Source organism: Caloenas nicobarica, chromosome 2 (genome assembly GCF_036013445.1).
Source record: "Caloenas nicobarica isolate bCalNic1 chromosome 2, bCalNic1.hap1, whole genome shotgun sequence".
Taxonomy (NCBI): Eukaryota; Metazoa; Chordata; class Aves; order Columbiformes; family Columbidae; genus Caloenas; species Caloenas nicobarica.
In genome coordinates this window covers 140561034-140579527 of record NC_088246.1, presented here as the reverse complement: position 1 = coordinate 140579527, position 18494 = coordinate 140561034, and the positions used below count along the sequence as shown (strand labels likewise).

General features: G+C 44.9%; 1 protein-coding gene across 1 annotated transcript; it reads left to right on the top strand.

Moving 5' to 3' along the window:
• Positions 1–1536: 1536 nt before the first annotated feature.
• CCNE2 (cyclin E2) lies at positions 1537–18266 on the top strand. The gene is made up of 11 exons (XM_065628241.1): positions 1537–1571; positions 1658–1769; positions 1949–2005; positions 3960–4111; positions 9998–10133; positions 12560–12706; positions 13979–14074; positions 14826–14960; positions 15791–15902; positions 16725–16879; positions 17320–18266. Exons 1-11 carry the CDS (start codon positions 1558–1560, stop codon positions 17419–17421), a joined length of 1218 nt encoding a protein of 405 aa, XP_065484313.1. The 5' UTR covers positions 1537–1557; the 3' UTR covers positions 17422–18266.
• Positions 18267–18494: the final 228 nt, after the last annotated feature.

Genomic DNA, 18494 nt, shown 5'->3' with positions numbered 1-18494 from the left:
AGACCTGGTGCCGGTGTGGGGGGATGTAAGGGGCGCAGTGGCGGCGGGGTGGCGCGGAGCGGGAGCGGTGAGGCGGGCTGCCCGCCCGGGCACGGTTTTGGAGGGAGAGCGACTGAGGAGAGCTGGGGGGTGGGTGTCCGCGCTCGGCCTGTCCATCCCGCGGTGCCCGCCCGCCCGGGGCAGGCAGCGCTGCGGGGCGCCGCTCTGAGGGGCCACGGCCCGGGCGGGCACCGCCGGCGGGAGGCAGCGCGGCGGGCCGGGGTGTCGGCGGGAGCCCGCCATCGCCTCTCGCCTCCCCACCCCCACCCCGCCCCGGGGCCACCCGGCGGCGGAGAGCCCCGTGGGGGTGGCGGGGAGCGGGCTGCCGGGTTTTGGAGGGAGACGGGCGCGATGGGGGCGGGGAAGCCGGCCGAGCCGCTTGGCGGGCTGACCCCGATCGCCGGCCCGCGCCGCCCGCCCTCACCCCACCCCGGCGGGTCCCGGCTCCCCCCGCCCTGGCCTTTAGGACAGGGGCTTGGCGAGGAAGGCGCCTGGTGGGGACACCCTCTCACAACCCCCGATCTCTGAGGTGTCCCGGCCCCAGCCCGCCCTGAGGGGCGCTGGGGTGTCCCCGCCTTGTGTGGGATCCCTCCCCGATACGGGATCCTCCCGAGGGAAGGTGTCTGGCCGGGGGGGGTTGATGTCCCCCTGTGCGGGGCTGCCGCCCGGGCAGGCCCACCCCCCACTTCCCCCTCAGGTTTTGGAGGGAGCCTGGCTCGCAGCAAGGCGGGAGCGCGGGGGAGGGGGTGTCGCGGTCCTGCCCTGCTCCCTGCCCCCTCACGCGTCCCCGCAGCACCCCTCGCCTCACGGCGGGGAGGGGGCCGGGCGGCGGCTCGGCTGCTTGTGGAGCGAGAGCGATCGCGGGCAGCGGCGGTGCCCCCCAGCCCGACCCGCGCTGCGCCCCGGGGCTGGCCGAGCCGCCCCCCGGCCCGGCGCGGCGCAGGCCGCCGCCTCCCCGCTCTCTGCAAATTGGCGCGGAACCGGCGCGGCGGGAGCGCGGGCGGCCCGGCCCGGCTCAGCTCGGCACGGCACGGCCCGGCAGGTGTGGGGGGCCGGTGGTGAAATCTCCCCCGAGGGAGCCGCTGCACCGGCGAAACGTGTGTCTGCGTGGGTGCCTGGTGGCTGCAGTACGCAGGCTGTAGAGGGAGTGGGGGGGGTCACAGTCTCACAGACCCGCCCCACGTCTTCTTGCGTGGGAAATATTCCTTTACAGTCGTGTCCTCCCCCTGCCCCATCCCCATGGCTAGATGAGCCCAGCTCGCCTGAGCCAAACTGCCCGCTGGCATGTGAGGGCATCCTTGTGTAACCCCCTTCAGCAGCATAACCCCCAGCAGCATGTGGAGCTGCCGGTGGTTAAATGCTAGAGAGTTCTCTGCTTGGGCATTCCTTGCTTGTGCCCTTCTGTTTCAGTTGTCTTATGATGCAAAGTGCGGAACTTGATCCTAACTTCCTGAGCGTACGTTAACTGAGTTTATGCTATTCCTTTGATCCAGGTAGAGATCTTACAACCCAAAGAAGATGTCAAGACGCAGGTAAACTGTTAAGCATTGTAATATACCAAGCTTATCTGTATTCATCTAACAACTGCTGCTTGCTAATGTCTTTTTGCTCTTTGCAGTAGCCGGTTGCAAGCTAAGCAGCAGCAGCAGCCACTGTCATGTCAAGAAGAGTCTCCACAAGAACTGCAGGTGCCAGAACATCTTCAGAGCAGAAAAAAGAGAACAGCAGAGGTGACCAGTTTGGGCAACTTGAAAAGTTTAATAATATTGAAAGTTCTTCAGTGCATTTGGATGGGAGAATTTTTGTTGAGTTAGAAAGGGGGGCAGGGGTAACAACAGTTTACTTTAGCTTTAGAGGTGGGTATGCTGGTCATTGTCAGTGCATTGATGTGTGTCTCCCTTCTCAGCAGGAGATTAAGAAAAAAGAAGATGGGAAAATTGCGAAAAAACATCAATATGAGATTAAGGTAATTCAATCCTGATTACCAGTTCAAACTAGGTGAGAGAGTCCATCTGTTTTTTGTTGGTGGGTGTGAAGTTGTGCATTCCACATTAGAAAGTATTGAATAGGGGAAGTTTCTGTCTTCAGATATTAAAAACTATGGGAGCTCTGCACCTTAGCATCTTTTTATGTGTTTTCAGCTTTTTTTACACATGGCTTTGTTGTTGATAAAGGGTCCTTCAGTGTGGAAACCACTGCAGAGTAAGGTTAGGTGTAAAAAGGAGAATAAAACCAGATATTTCAGAATAATTCCACATGCAGAGCAGGTAAGGCCTAGAGGCAAGCCTAAACAAGATCATTGCACTTGTTTTAACTTAAGGTGTGGTTTCACAGCCATTTAGTTAAGAAGACTCATAACCACAGAGGCCCTATTTACTTACATCTATCAGTTCTTTTTATTGGCTAAATCAATTTAGGAATCTGTTTTAACTAACATAGGCTAGTCCTAAATTGAGTGAGGGACTTTACAGTTGTTTATTTTAAAGTGGATTAGTAAAATAACGTAACTTTCTCTTGCAAGCGATCCTGTTTGCAGTTATTTGGTTTGTAAAGCAAATGAGACTAGCAACTATGCTGAAGCAAAGTTCTGTTTGTGAAGTTGTCTTTGCAAACTTTATGTAGGGAAAAATGCTATGTAAGTAGGTCAGCTGTATTTGGGGTGGAACCATGTGTCACAACTTACCTTTGCCAAAAGAGGGAAATCCTGCTCCCCTTTCTTTCCTTCCTTTATAGCTGTCTACACACTCCATCCCCTGCCTTACTCCATTTTGGTTCTCTTTAAATGAAGAAATATGTAGGTTCAGCTTGCTGATTTGGCATTACAAAATGAGTTCTTGTTCTGCCAGGTTAGTGGGTTGAATCAACCTAAGAGAGGGTCTGACAAGCATCAGAGCTGAAAAAAGAAGGAAGGGGTGGGACCTGGGCAGTGAGGATCACAGGAGAGAAGAAGGAGCAGGATCTCCCTGTTCTTGTGGCTGTGTGCTGTTAAGATCAGTTCTGCTGGAATACATCACTTCACTCTGGGGGTACTTTGGTCTGGCTATAAACAGGTTTAGATATTGTATGTGGTTTACCTTGCAAAACAGCTAAACAGGAAATGTTTCTGTGTTCAGGGGCAAGCGTTGCCATTCTTTGGGAATGGGATCTCCCTAACTCCACAGGGCATAATTAAAGTTGTGTCACCATTTTGAAGGCTGTCAGCCATTAAAGCATTGCATATGTTCCATGCATTTCATATCTCCTTACTTTTTTTTGCTTACGTGCAACCAAATAAGTATTAGTGGAACAAGTTACAGAGTTAACTAAAGTGATCTAGAATTCATTCTTTGAGGCTTTCTGCTTGAACAGCTCTGGGCTCTTCTCCCTTTGAGTCATTGCACCCTGTATTTGGCATTGGCAGGCTGAGAAATAGTTCACAGCTCCTGCTTGCTCAGTGGATATCTAGCTCTGGAGCTGAGCTGGGTGGCTCCTCTCTGGAGTGCTTAATTGGAAGATAACAAGCTGCTGAATTTCCACTGAGAAGACAGTAGAACCTCCACCCTCTCCTTTCTTTTCCCCCTGAGTAGATAAGTAGATAGGACCAGCAACCGCATGTCCTGTGTTTTAGTAGCAATGAGTACCTTTGCCCTATGTGCTGTGACTGAGCAACTCAAGCAATGGACAGGTTACTTGTGGGTTCATACACTAAAGACAGTTGTCTTCCTCAAATCTGAGTTTCCCAAATTTTTCAAATCCGTTTATACATGTTCCATCTTGACATTTAATATCTGTCTGTCTTGGTTTCAGTACTTGAATTGATGCTGAGGTCCAAAAAGAAAAATATACATTAGATATACTATGTTGTTACTGTAATCTACTTCTTGCCTTTCTTGCTCTCATAGTAAAATCAGCATTTAAAAGATACCTTGTTTATGTTGCAGAGTTGTTGGCCGCCCACGATAACAGGAGGCATCTCACCTTGCATAATTATTGAAACACCTCACAAAGAATCAGTAACAACTGACTTCTCAAGATTCAAAAAATACAGGTTCAGAAACCTCTTCATAAATCCATCACCTTTGCCAGAACTCAAGTAAGTTTACCAGATACAGCAGTTGTTGATATTTTATGAAATATGCTGAACTACTGTAGTAAAATCTGTTGTTGTATTGTGTTTGTATAATAGTGGTCAGTATTCAACCCGTACTTCTGCTTGTCTCCTCATCATCAACAATTTTATGTCTAAAAAAAGACAGAAATTCTGTAGGGTTTTTTTCCCTCCCAATCTTATACAGACACACTGGGCAGATAATTTTCTCCTTTCAAAGCTGTCCTTTTATAACTTAACACTGGAGACACTAAGAGATTAAGAGGCACGTAATGGTTAAACTAACTTCTTTCAGTGCTACTGGAACTGAGTGACCAAAAAAATACTAAGCAAAATTTCCTTTAAGAACTTAAAAATGTACAAATACGCAAATAAATGTGTGGCAATATTGCTGTGCAGGTAGCTTGCTAATGCAATGTGATAAGTTTGGTGCAGTTCCAGTTCCAGAAAGTTTCCCTTCTGCAGAGGAATAGATTAGCTGACTAAATTGGATTTTTCAGTTTCTGAATTTCTTAGCCATTCAGGTGTGTTAGATAAGTACCCTGTTTGCTGTTTATATCAGCCTGGTGTTTAATGAAAGAGTTGTTAAATTTACTGCATTGCATTAAGGAAGACTTCTGCTGAGGAGGTGAGTGGGAAGAGAAGCAGAACATGAAGCATTACCTTAGAAGAACTTTCCTAGATACACCGTGTTTTTATTTGTTCTGGCCAAAACTTGGCCAGAACTGAGAGATACTGCATGGTGATGTTTTGCCTCACTGCAAAGCAATGGGCCTCTTAAAGTCTCTTTCACTGAGTTTCAAGCTCAACTGCTCTTCTCTTTCAGCATTACTCCCAACTCTGCTGAACGGTGCTTTAAAGAACAGTATGCTTTTCTCTAAACCTAGCAAATTGCATATTGGTATGTGTTGGAAAGCTTAGTGCAAAGTAGTTTTAAAAAAACCAAACCAAGCAAACCAAAAAAACCCCCAAAATTAAAAAGATGGTGAAGGAAGGAATCTCATGCACTCCTTTAGCAAGTTGTTGGAAACTGCTGGATCCCAAAGATGTGTTCAGATACAGAATTTCGTGTAAGGAGTTTAATCTTTGATGTTTACCTCTTGCCAATAGGCATCCAGTAAAGCTGAGCTCCATCCTTTCTGATGAGCTGAGCAGGAGTTTTATTTACTGTGTCCTGCCTTTTCATACTTTCTAACTGCTGCAGCAAGATCATAATAGGAGATTTCTTGATGCCTGCCCCCTTAAATGGCGAGACTTGTGCATTAAACAAGCAAGTGTCCCTCCAGCTTTTAACTTATGATGACAGCAGAATGGAACTGATCAGGGTTAGAATTTGAAGGTGATGACAATGATGGTGTCTGCTTCTGCTTGGGGAAAGATAAATAGATAACTCCAATAATTTCAGTAGGAAATGAGCATTGTATTGATTAACATGCTGTCTCCTTTAGGAACTGTAGGATTTGAAGTATATCTAAGAAAAAACTCACATAAATTCTTAGTAACAATAATTACAAATTAAACTCAAGCTACATTAATCATAGAATCATTTTGTTTGGAAAAGACCTTTAAGATCATTGAGTCCAACTGTTAACCTAACACTGCCAGGTCCACCACTAAACCATCTACACATCTTTTAAACATCTCCAGGGAAGGTGAATGAACTGCTTCCCTGGCAGCCTGTTCCAATGCCTGACAACCCTTTCCTTGAAGACGTTTCTCCTAATATCCAATCTAAACCTCCACTTGTGCAACCTGAGGACATTTCCTCTTGTCCTATCACTTGTTACCTGGGACCGGCAGCCTCCATGCTATAGCCTCCTTTCAGGTAGTTGTAGACAGCGATAAGGTCTCCCCTCAGCCTCCTTTTTCTCAAGGCTAAACAGTCCCAGTTCCCTCAGCTTCTCCTCATCAGACTTGTGCTCCAGACCCTCCACCAGCTTTGTTGCCCTTCTCTGAACTCTCTCCAGCACCTCAATGTCTTTCTTGTAGTGAAGGGCCCAAAACTAAACACAGTATTCAAGGTGGGGCTTGACCAGCGTAGACTACGAGGGGACAATCCCTCCTCTAGTCCTGCTGGCCACACTATTTCTGATACAAGCCAGGATGCTGTTGGCCTTTTTGGCCACCTGGGCACACTGCTGGCTCATGTTCAGCTGGCTGCTGACCAAAACTCCCAGGTCCTTTTTCTGCTGGGCGGCTTTCCAGCCACTCTTCCCTGAGCCTGTAGCGCTGCCTGGGGTTGTTGTGACCCAAGTGCAGGACCTGACACCTGGCCTTGCTGAACCTCATGCAACTGGCCTCAGCCCATGGATCCAGCTGGTCCAGATCCCTCTATAGAGCCTTCCTGCCCTCAAGCAGGTCAACACTCCCACCCAACTTGGTGTCATCTACAAACTTACTGAGGGTGCACTCGATCACCTTGTCCAGATCACTGATAAAGAGATTAAACTGAACTGGCCCCAATACTGAGCCCCAGGGAACACCACTTGTGACTGGCCGCCAACTGGATTTTACTCCATTCACCACAACTCTTTGGGCCCAGCCCTCCAGCCACTTCTTTACCCAGTGAAGAGCATGACTGTCCAAGCCATGAGCTGCCAGCTTCTCCAGCAGAATGCTGTGGGAAACAGTGTCAAAGGCTTTACTGAAGTGTAAGTAGACAACATCCACAGCCTTTTTCTCCTCCACTAAGCTGGTCACCTTGTCATAGGAGACAAGGTTAGTCAAGCAGGACCTGCCTTTCATAAACCTGTGTGGACTGGGCCTGATCATCTGGTTGCCTTGTAAGTGCCACATGATGGCACTCAGTACGATCTGCTCTATAATCATCCTCCTTCTGGCCCCTCTTGTAGATAGGTGTCACATTTACCAACTTCCAGTCAACTGGGACCTCCCTGGTTAGCCAGGGCTGCTGGTGAATGATGGAAAGTGGCTTGGTGAGCACCTCCGCCAGCTCCCTCAGCACCCTTAGGTGGATCCCATCCAGCCCTATAGACCTGTTTGTGTCTAAGTGGTGTAGCAGGTCACTTGGGTTATGGAGGATTCATTCTGCTGCTTCTGGCTGAGGGAGCTGGATACTCAGAGAACAACTGGTCTTACTATTATAGACTGAGGTAAAGAGGGCATTAAGTAACTCAGCCTTTTCCTCATCCTTTGTCACTATGTTTCCCCTCACATCCAATAGGGGATGGAGACTCTCCTTAGCCCTCCTTTTGTTGTGCATATATTTATAGAAACATTTTTGTCTTCTGTGGCAGTAGCTAGATTAAGTTCTCATTGGGTTTTGGCCCTTCTAATTTTCTCTCTGCACAACCTTATGATGTCCTTTTAGTCCTCCTGAATTGCCCGTCCCTTCTTCCAAAGGTCATAAACTCTAATTTTTTTTCTGAGTTCCAGCCAAAGCTCTCTGTTCAGCCAGGCTGGTCTTCCCTGCCAGCTCATTTTTTGGCACATGGGGACAGCTTGCTCCTGCACCTTTAAGATTTCCTTCTTAGAGTGACCAGTTTTCCTGGACTCCTTTGCCCTTCAGAGCTGCCTTTCAAGTGATTCTGTCAGCCAGGGCTCCTAAACAGGCCAAACTCTGCCCTCTGGAAGTCCAAGGTAGCAGTTCTGCTGACCACCCTACTTCTCTAAGAATTGAAAACTTTCTCAGTTCATAATCACTGTGCCCAAGGCAGCCTCCAACCATCACATGGCCCACAAGTCCTTCTCTGCAAACAACAGGTCCAGTGGGCATCTTCCCTACTTGGTTCCCTTACCAGGTGTGTCAGGAAGGTGTCTTCTGCATGCTCCAGGAGCTTCTTGGACTGTTTCCTCTCTGCTGTGTTGTATTTCCAGCAGACATCTGGTAATTTGAAGTCCCTCATGAGAACAAGGGCTAGTGATTCTGAGACTTTTTCCAGCTGCTTATGGAATATTTTGTCAGCCTCTTCATCCTAGTTGGGTGGTCTGTAAGAGACTCCCACTGTGATCTATCTGCCTTGTTGGCTGTCCCCCTGATTCTTACCTGTAAACACTCAACCCTGTTGGTCACCATCATCATGCTCTAGACAATCAAAGCACTCCCTAACATACAGGGCTACCCCACCTCCTCTCCTTCTTTTCCTGTTCCTTCTGAAGAGTTTGTAGCCATTCAGTGCAGCACTCCAGTTGTGAGAGTCATCCCACCATGTTTCCGTGATGGTGACTATATTGTAGTTTTTCTGCTGCACGATGGCTTTCCAGCTCTTCTTGTTTGTTGCCCGTGCTGTGTACATTGGTGTAGATGCACTTCAGTTGGGCTATTGATCCCATCACCTTTCTGGGGAAAGAAGCCCTAATTCTTACGTGACCATTCTCAGGCACTTCCATGGTTTCTAACACATCAATAACCCTTGTGCCTTTGCTACTGCATGGCTCTCCATCCCCTACCTGCACAGAAACAGCAGACTGAAGGGCCCCACTAGCACACCATCCCTCAAATATTGCTGTATCGCACCCAGGCTTATGTTTAGAGAGCCTGGTTTTATCTGTTTCCCCCTTCAAATCTAGTTTAAAGCTCTTTTAGTGAGCCCTGCTAACTCCTGTGCAAAGATCCTTTTCCTCCTTTGAGACAAGTGTACCTTGTCTATTGCCAGCAGGCCTGGGTGTTGTGTAAACCAACCCATGATCAAAAAACTCAAAATTGTGCTGGTGACACCAACATCAGAGCCAGGTGTTTTTTTGCTGCATATTCCTGTGTATTCCCTTGTTGTTCCCTGCAACTGTAAAGACAGAGCACTCTACTTGTGCTCCTGATCCCTTAACCAATCATCCACAAGACCTGAAGTCTCTCTTGATTGCTCTCAAAATTCTCGTTGCAACTTCATTGCTGCCTACCTGAAAAATCAATAATAGGTAACAACCTGAGGGCTGTAGCAGGTTGAGAAGTTTTTTCTTCACATCTTTAACCCGGGCCCCAGGGAGGCAACAGACTTCCCTGAGAAGTGGGCCCAGTCTGCATATTGGGCCTTCTGTTTCCTTCATAAGGCATCTCTGATGACAATGACCCATTTTTTTTTCCTTTATGGAAGCAGTTTTGACACAGGATGTAAGCTGACTTGACCTCAGCAACACCTCTAAGCTAGATTAACCATCATCCTCGTTAATTTTTGGTTCCACTTGCAAAGCCTCACATTTATTCTACAGGGCACCTGGGAAGGTGAGGTAGTCACAGAGGAGACCTGCTGGGCAGGAACTTGTCACCATTGTCCCCTATCCCTTAAGTCATCCTGTTAGGCCAGGTGGAGAGAGGACAGGGAATCCTCCGCACCATGTGTCCTGTCTGCCTGCTGTTTTTCTCACAATAGCCTGTTTCTGAGCCTTAAGGTAGGTTAGAAAAGGAAGGGATGGATGAGTGACTTTTAGACGCTATCTGTAAATGTATTTCTCAAACCAAACCAGACAACTTTGTGTTTCCTGGGGAGTGGGCTGTTTGGTGGTTGTTGTTGTGTTGTGGTGGTTGTGGTTTGGTGGGTTTGTTGTGTGTGTGGTGGTTTTTTTTTTTTTTTTTTTTTTTTTTATGGGGAGGGTTTATTTTTATCTTGCTCTCTGGACAGCCACCTAACTAGGCAAACTAGGAAACTGGTTGTATGTGCAACTTTGGGATGCACACATTCAGTTTTATTGGCTGTTCTGTAAAACTGGACTTGCTGATGATCTTGGCAAACTGCTGTTGTGATGATGTAAAGTGTTCAAAGTATACCTGCAGTTTTCTAATTACCGTAATGATCTTTTAGTATGCCGAAGTTTTCTTTTTGTTCCTGAATATCTGTAAACAATAAGTAATGTTTTTATACTCCTTTTGTGAAAGTACATATACTTAACAATGCTTTGTGTAACCTTTTTCTGTAGCTGGGGAAACTCCAAAGATGTCTGGCTCAATATCCTGAAGAAGGAGAACAGATACGCTCATTGCAAACATTTCACGTCACTACATTCTAGTTTGCAGCCTCACATGAGATCGATACTGTTAGACTGGCTCTTAGAGGTATGTTCTTTTAGTTACTTTGCTGTGTGTTGTGTCTGTGAAGCAGGCAGATAAAAGCACAGCTTTTACGTAAAGGTCTAATAGCCAAATGTACTGTAATGATAAATTATAAAACTAGTTTGCAACAAAGGGGTTACAAGTTACTACTTTTGATCCTCTGGGTGAGCTACGTTCAGTCTTGCCTGGCAGGAGATGCTGAACCTTCCACACAGGACAGTGAGCAATAGTACTTAATTTTTGCGCTTGCCATACCACTTCCTGGGAAGGGGAGAAATCTAATTTTGAGACACTTGTATTGAAATTGCTATGGACAGATTCGTTATGGAGCCCTAACTTTACATCTTAGACTGTAGCTAAGCCACGAGACAACTGCGTCTGTATTGAGGACTTGAGTTATCACCCCCATCTACATCAAGACCTCTTAAATGTCTGCCTCTAACACTATTTTCTGAGTTATGAGTGAATTTTAAATTCTATCCTATGAAGAGAGAGAGCAGAGGAAAGTAGTGCTTTCGTGGCTGACATCTGAAGGTTCTTGATGTAGACAGGTTTGTATTTGAAAAAGATTTCAAATAAATCGTATCCATATTCCAGTCTAATTACTGTACTTCAGACTATTCCAGTTGTCAAACAAAATGGAAGCTCTCAGTCTTGGCAGCCTGCGCGAAGGAGTAGCGGTGTTGTAAATAGAGAGCTATGTTCTGGAGGCGTTTCCAAGAACTTTATATTGAGCACATTTGGTCATCTCTGCCAAGAGCAACCTTTGACTCATTCAGCCCTTGCCATCCAGCTGAAGGGACCTTGCTGGTTTACTGATTCCATAACAAGTATTCCGGGGAAGCAGATGTTGGTGGCATCTCACTGTCTTGGTGGGACAGTGCTAATAGCAGGGGATTTCAAGGGAAAGGAAAGGAGCGTGTGGCTTTCCTCTTCCTCCAAAAATACGTTGTGAATATAAAGCTACTTCAGTTGTGTACTTCACTGGTTCATCTAATGTGTAATTTACATACTGCCATTAGACTGTATTTTGTTGCTTTTTTTGAAAAATCTTGAACTTGGAAAATAATCCAATTTGCAAACAAAAATGTCAACAAGGGCCTTGATGTTGTTGCCCAGCTCGGTGGTTCTGTATGCCAAAGTGCACTAAAATCCCAGAGATTTTGAGTCTTCCAGTAGCTCCTAACATTTTCTTCTGTAACTTCATAACTGAGATGCTATTTAACGTGATTAAGTATTATTATTTGTGTTTGGCCAATATACTTTTATAAAAATTGTGCCATTTATTCATGGGCAGGCCTGGTCTGTACATTTTGCCACATCAATTGGCAAATATTAGATCAAGTCTGAAAGAATGAGCTGTGGTGTTACCGCCAACCATTTGCATTTTTGATGGTCAGGAAGGGTTTTAATTTGCAAATGGCCTTTCAACCTTATCTTAGGGAATAATAGTAGTGAGATTTTATACTGGCTTTGTATTCAAGTGAAATAATGAAGCAGGGCAGGAAGCTTGGATTTGGGATCTATTTTTGGATATTATTTCCTGTTGACCATAGGTAGATTATAAGCAATTTATAGATATCTAACTAATTTCTAGCTGTGGAAGGGATACAGAGTTGCAGATAAGCTGGAGTTGTGGTAGACCCACCCAAACTCACTTAGAGATCAGAGGGAAAAGTAGGCCCCTGCATAGGATCTCCAGGCCCGGGCAGTCTCCTTTCCTTTTTTGTTGAACTGACATCTGAACCACTTTGATACAATGCAAGAATTAAACCTTTTCCCTGCCAAGGGAACCATGTGGAGCAGATGGTCGTTCTGGCAGTTTTGTTCCTGCTTAGCGGGGCCGCCTGTGCCCGAGGGGCTGCGGGCAGTGCTCCTGCCTTGCCAGCAGAGCCGCCTCCGGTAGGAGCTTCCAGGCTTATCTGCTGTACAGCCAAAGACTTTAAAGTTTTCCAGTGGTTCTGCCCTGGGACAGACCTACTAGGAATACAGGGAGCATCTGCTTGGTGACTTCAACTTGAGGCTTGAGCCCAGAGTGTTCTTAATCAAGCAAATAAGTGGTTGGTGGTTGTTTTTGTGTGGTTGGTTTTTTTTCTTCCCTCAATGAGCCTTTCTTCTTTTGGTAGAAAATCGTACTCGTTTTTAGGAAAACAATGCTATTTAGATTGGAAAAAGTATACTTTGGGAGTATGTTAGTGCATCATAGCCAATCCATATTTAGGTAGGAGTATGGGAAATACTTTTCCCAGTCCCATGCTAACCACTGCATCCTAACGCACCCAGGTGTGTGATAGTTTGGATAGTTAGTGCGTGCCAAAGATAAAATTGTGCATACCATGTTTTACTATTAAAGCTTGAATACTCCAATGTGCGTACATAGTTTTTTAGTAGAAAACTGAACGGTTTGGGTTTTTTTTTCCTGTTTGTAGGTATGTGAAGTATATGCACTCCACAGGGAAACCTTCTACCTAGCTCAAGACTTTTTTGATAGATTCATGTTGACACAAAAGAACATTAACAAGAGCATGCTTCAGCTCATAGGAATTACCTCATTATTCATTGCCTCCAAACTTGAGGTAAGAAGCTCTGTTATGGGGAGGAGGATATTAAGTTTGTAGTAACTAAAAAGATAGTGATAACATGTTTGTTTATTCTCGCTGAACTCTTTGGGCTTGATGTTGTACATACAACACTGCAGGTCAGAAGGGGAATTTATTTTCTCTTCCTTCGGTTGTGCATATGTCAATCTCTTGGAGTGTAGTCTTTGTCCTCCCTTTCCTCAGCAGCAGGGAAGGAGACCACAAAAACTTAAAAGGTATGCAAATGTGCTAGGAGTAGTTTTGTTTTGCTTTGTCTTTTTCCAAATATACAGCAACTGGCAAACAATCTCAGGAATGGGTGTGTGGGACTTGAACAAAACCAAGGCTGTCTCAAACTGCCTGTACATCAGGCTGATATCCCTGTAAATCCATTTAGTGGAGGTTTTTCTCTTTTAAAGATAGTGCAACCAGTGCAGGGGTGGTGATACATTACATGGCACACTACATGTGTGAGCACAGAGCGTAATTTTTTTTATGTCTCCTTTTGTAGGTCATGGTAGGCTAGAGGAAAATTTGGGATATTAAGTTTTTATACTTGGAACCCCTCGATCCAGCTATTGTTCCTAAGGCCAAGGCACTGCACTACAAGCAGTTGTCTGTCCTAAGGAAGTGCGTGGGGCATCATGCTGTGGAGCCAGCAGGCAGAGAAGCAGTTCTGCTGGCAAGTTCTCTTTTGCTAACACACCTACCTACACATGGCCCCAACTGGCATGACTGGATTGGCAAATTTCTTTGTTAACCATCCCTGCACCATGAATTTTGGCAGCTACAGTGGCTATGGGATTTTTTTCTCATCTTTTTCTAGCTTTTTTTAAATCAATGAGACTATATCAGCACTGACTGACATTGTGCATAACCTGCACCAGCAAGACTTTTCTGTAACTCCACAGTGTGCTGTACATGAATTAGGATGGTGTATGTTTTTACATCGAATGGAATAGCTGAGTAGAAAGTGGTATAAATGGAAGGCTATTCTGGTTGCTTGGTCAGCATTTATTTCCCCAAGAGCTAAAAAAGTTGCAATACATCTGTCATGTTTTACAACAGATAATGTATAACCTGCTTGGTTTTAGTATTTCCTGATTCTGTAAGATTCAAGTCACGTCATATAATGAGAAAAAGACTGTTCTTGCATAAGAAATGTTAATATTCCAATATGGACTGAAAAGTATTTGCCAGTATCTTCTCAAGCTTGCTTAGAATGGTAAGGCACTATAATTTTCACTTTTCCTCTCCCTCCCTTTAAAGGAAATCTACGCTCCTAAAATACAGGAATTTGCTTACGTCACTGATGGTGCTTGCAGTGAAGATGATATTGTAAGAATGGAACTCATTATGTTAAAGGTAATAACTTTGCTGTGTTTTAAGTGCTTGTTGAGAGACTGTCCAGCTGAGCCTTGCTTTCTAATGTCGTTTATCGGCTTAGAAAAGGAACATGTTTAGTATGTCCCTCTTTCTGCAGAACAGTGAAGGCTCCATTGTTTGTGCAGTGGACCTGTAAAGGCCCTGGCTGGGGTGAAGTCCGTGTCTGTTAAAAAAGGACAGGGTTCTCGTGGCTTGTAGGGAATTGAAGGCTCTTGACGGGTACAGCCCCACAGGCTGTCGCTGCAAGGTGGTGCACTTGCCACCAGGGTCCTTTGTTGGTCAGGAGCAGGCGTCACTAGGAGAGCAGGCAAAGAACTGACACTACCCAGTGCTCCTTGTGTGGGAAAGGATCCACCTTTATCATCACAGAACTCCTACATTTATTCTTTGTTAGTCGATATTTGTTGCAGGTTCAGGCAGGCAGCCTGGAGACTCGGGAAATCTGCTGCTTTCCCAGCTTCTGAGTGGGGAGGATACGTAAGATCCAACTGCACAGGCACAGAGAAGGGGGGTTGAGATAAAACATTTTTGTGCTGATCGTAATGCAGCCTGTTCAAAAAACAGTGAGAATGCAATCTAAATTTGAGTATTTGTACTTGAAATTGTACATAATCTTTAGTGTCTTTCGAGGATCTGTCCAATAAGCTGAGCGAACTCAGAACAGGGTGGGAAAAGAGATCAGGGCGCAGAACTACCCTTCTGTGCTAAACTGTTTGTTTAATATCTGCAGGCTTTAAAATGGGAACTCTGTCCAGTGACAATCATCTCTTGGCTGAACCTCTATCTTCAAGTGGATGCGCTGAAGGATGTTCCAAAAGTGCTGCTACCTCAGTATTCTCAGGAAAAATTCATCCAGATAGCACAGGTAGGTTGTAAACTCTATCAGAAAATGCCATTTGGAGTGATTAAAGCACAACTGAACACTATGCTCCAAAAACTGATTCAGAGAATGCATATCCTTGTTTTACCTCACCTGTTACTTTTTAAGGGAATGCGCAAGTTTGACCACCAGAGAATCATACTCGGCTTTGAGGGGTAGCACCCATGTGTTTCTGTTTCTCTGCTTTCACGCATTTTTAGAATTTTCTGTACACTGGAAAAATAAAAATCCATCTTTTTTTAATCACTACAGCAATCTGCAAATAGTAGGCAGTGGCAACAGCTCTGAGGATGATAATTTAAAATAATTCAGGACAGTTAACTGTTTTTACCTGTATTATTTGTAACAAGCATTTCTGTGTATTTGCCTAGAAGTCACTCTGAGAAGTGTTTTGACTACTCTGCTTCAACTTTTATGGGCATGTGTTGTGTCCAACCTCACAGAGGTTTCCTGAAGAGCAGACTGGTCTAAGTCACCGAGCTGCTGCGTAATATTTTAAGAAAACACCTTCCTGGAGCTCTGTTAAGAGATTAAAGGCACACTTAAATTTGTCCAAGCAAAGTGTCTTTCTTGCACGTTACTGGGAAAAATGCAAATCAATTTGAGTCACAACTAGGTGAGACTCACTTCAACTGAAATTGGTGCCAAAAATAAATTAGATGCATGCATTTGATGCTAAAAAGGTCCAGCCATGTTATAGAGCGTAGACTGTTGCATGCATAGCAATTTCTGAGACAGCTGATGTACTAAATAATAATATTAAAGTAGTATCTGGTTCAAATTTGGAACTTATTTTCTCCACTCTATTTCCTCAGCTCTTAGACCTATGTATTCTAGATGTGAATTCTTTGGACTTCCAGTATAGAACACTAGCTGCTGCAGCGCTCTGCCACTATACCTCAATTGAAGTAGTTAAGAAAGCTTCAGGTAAGAAGCCTTTGTAAAGCTTGGTCTTGTTAGGCAGGGAATTCTGAAAGCTGTTAGACGCCTCAGGCTGCTAAGAGTGTACCAGTTTACCCGGCTGCCAAAGAGCAAAAGCTATATGAGCACGAAGTTTGTTCTTCTGTTCTGTGGGAGTTCTTTTTCCCCCTATTTCACTTCTTCCTACTGCTATTTCAGATGTTACAAAGACTCAAAAAAGAAGGAAACACTTTCAGAAGCATGGTCTTAGCCAAGGAAATGAAGCAGATTTATCTTTGCTTTTGGGCTGATACTGCTGCTCTGTGAATTCCAGTTGTTTAGGGAGTTGTTAGCTACAAATTATTTGGCTACTTTTTCTCCTAAACTGTAGTTATCAAGCAGTCATCCTTGTCTGCCAGAAGCATTCAATCCAATTAACCTTTCCACTAATTCTACCAGCCTGTCCCTTATAAACTGAAAAAAACCCCCACATTGAACTAAGATCAGCACTTGGGTGTTGCCATAAAGGACTGTGACAATAGTGTATGTTTTTATAGTGTGAACCAAATTTTGTGCTTAAGCTGAAAAAGTCAGTTCAGACTCCCCCAATAAGCAACAGGAACCCTCACGGCTGCAAAGCTGCTTTGCTGAGGAGACCTCTGCTCACCCCCCTTCTGCCACAAGGCTTTTAAGTAACAAACACAAGGAAACACTGGAAGTTTCTGGGAGGATGTTTCTGAAATTTTATCTGCATTATTATGTACTGTTATTTTTAAATTTATGACCATATTGGAACACAGTGCAACTCCCTCATGACTTCCAAATATACTACTGTGTTCTACCCTCCAGGCTTAGATTGGGACAGCATTTCAGAGTGCGTAGAATGGATGGTTCCCTTTGCAAACGTGGCCAAAAAAGTCCCTGTGAAGCTGAAGAACTTTAAGAAGGTTGCAGTAGAAGATCGACATAACATCCAAACGCACACGAACTACTTGGACATGCTGGTAGGTGGTCTGTGGAGTTGTTCGGGCAGTTGGGAACACACTACAGACTCCCTGCCTGAGGCAGCCAGCGCTGCCCCAGCTCTTTCCTGCTCACACCTGGCCTGGTTCACCTCAGCCAGCATGGCCAGCAGTGCCCAGCCATGCCCAGCCTTGGGTTTCTTGCTCCTCCTTGATGGTGCTATAAACTGAAGTTGTTTTACTGTAACACTCACAAGCCATAAGCAAAGACTTAGATTAGAAGTACTGGTGAAGTGTTTAAAAGATAATCATCTTTACTTTGTCGTGTAACATTGCTTTGTTTTTTTTAATTCATTATCCTAATTCTGGAGTACTTGAATTGTACTAGCACTGGGAGGAAGCACTGCTGAGATGTACTAGTGAAACAAAAAAGTAGAACTTGTCACAGGTATTGACTGTCTTCTTCCTCCCCTAACACACAGGAAGAAGTTAACAGTGGAGCAGCATCTAGTGCCCCAGGTCAGTTATCACCTGTGTCAACAGGAGGAATAATAACCCCTCCCAAAAGTACAGAGAAGAAGTGAAATAAGGACAACAAACATCACAAAGTTTCAGAAACAGGACTTGGTGCTTCAGAACAAGACCACACTAAAGGTGATTCATGCTCTTTACTGCTACTTGAGACCAGGGCAGTAAAAGCAGCATTCAACAGAGCAGCAGCTGGAAATTGAGACCAGTGTCCCCCTGCAGACTTGATACAAGATGTAGACCAAGCATCCTTCCATGCTATCACAGGAGCCTGGGCTACTTTGCTCCATTCTCTCACACAACTTTGTTCAACTCTGACCATTCCTAACTTAAGAATTTCAAAACTTTTTAAACATGGCTGAGTAGCCAAGTTTGTCCACTCAACCTACATGTCAAACTTGCTTTAACTCAGGCTAGCCATACAGCTTGTACATATGACCTCTTCTTGATTATTATTTTTTTTTCCTTCTTTTCTTGGTAAGGTCAGTTAGTCACCCATGAGCTCAGGTGCAGTATTACAGAGTTTACTTTTCTGAAACCACTCTGCTCTTGCAGTACAGTGTACCCAGCCCTGTATGAAATTGTAGCTCCACAGGAGGCTGATGAATTTAAGATGGCCCCTTAGGGCTGCTGTAAACTTCAGTTTTAGTGAATCACTGACCTCAGGCAAGAGTACAAGCAAAGAACCTGTAACTGGAAGAAATGCAGTCCTTGAAGGAGTTCTGTTTTATAAGACCCAGCCACCAGCTTTCAAGAGGAATAAACAGCAACTGGAGAGGGTATGGAAAAAAGTGAGCTGCTGGTACTCTACAACCACTCAAGTCATAGGAACAGTATTTTAAACTAACTGTGGAGTTGTATTTTATGAGTGTTTCTACACAGCATTAACTACTGTGTTTCCTTGGGATATTCACTACCTCTGAATCACTTCTGTGATGAAGGGACAGTACTGGGAAAGATGGGTATCGGTCCTCCTTCCTCTTTCAAGATGCTCGTACCTGTGCCCCATACCCAGGGACAAGTTACATGGCATCAAGCAGTCCACAAAGCTGCACTAGAGCATCAGGTGCTACCCACATCCATCTTAACCTCATGCTCTTAGCAAACTTGAATTCTTCAAACAAGCCAT

Bases quoted from the DNA above. Each gene is read 5' to 3' on its own strand.
- CCNE2 (XM_065628241.1), top strand. The intron at 4,112-9,997 runs GTAAGTTTACCA...CTTTTTCTGTAG, and splicing joins TCACCTTTGCCAGAACTCAA to CTGGGGAAACTCCAAAGATG. The intron at 12,707-13,978 runs GTAAGAAGCTCT...CTCCCTTTAAAG, and splicing joins TCATTGCCTCCAAACTTGAG to GAAATCTACGCTCCTAAAAT.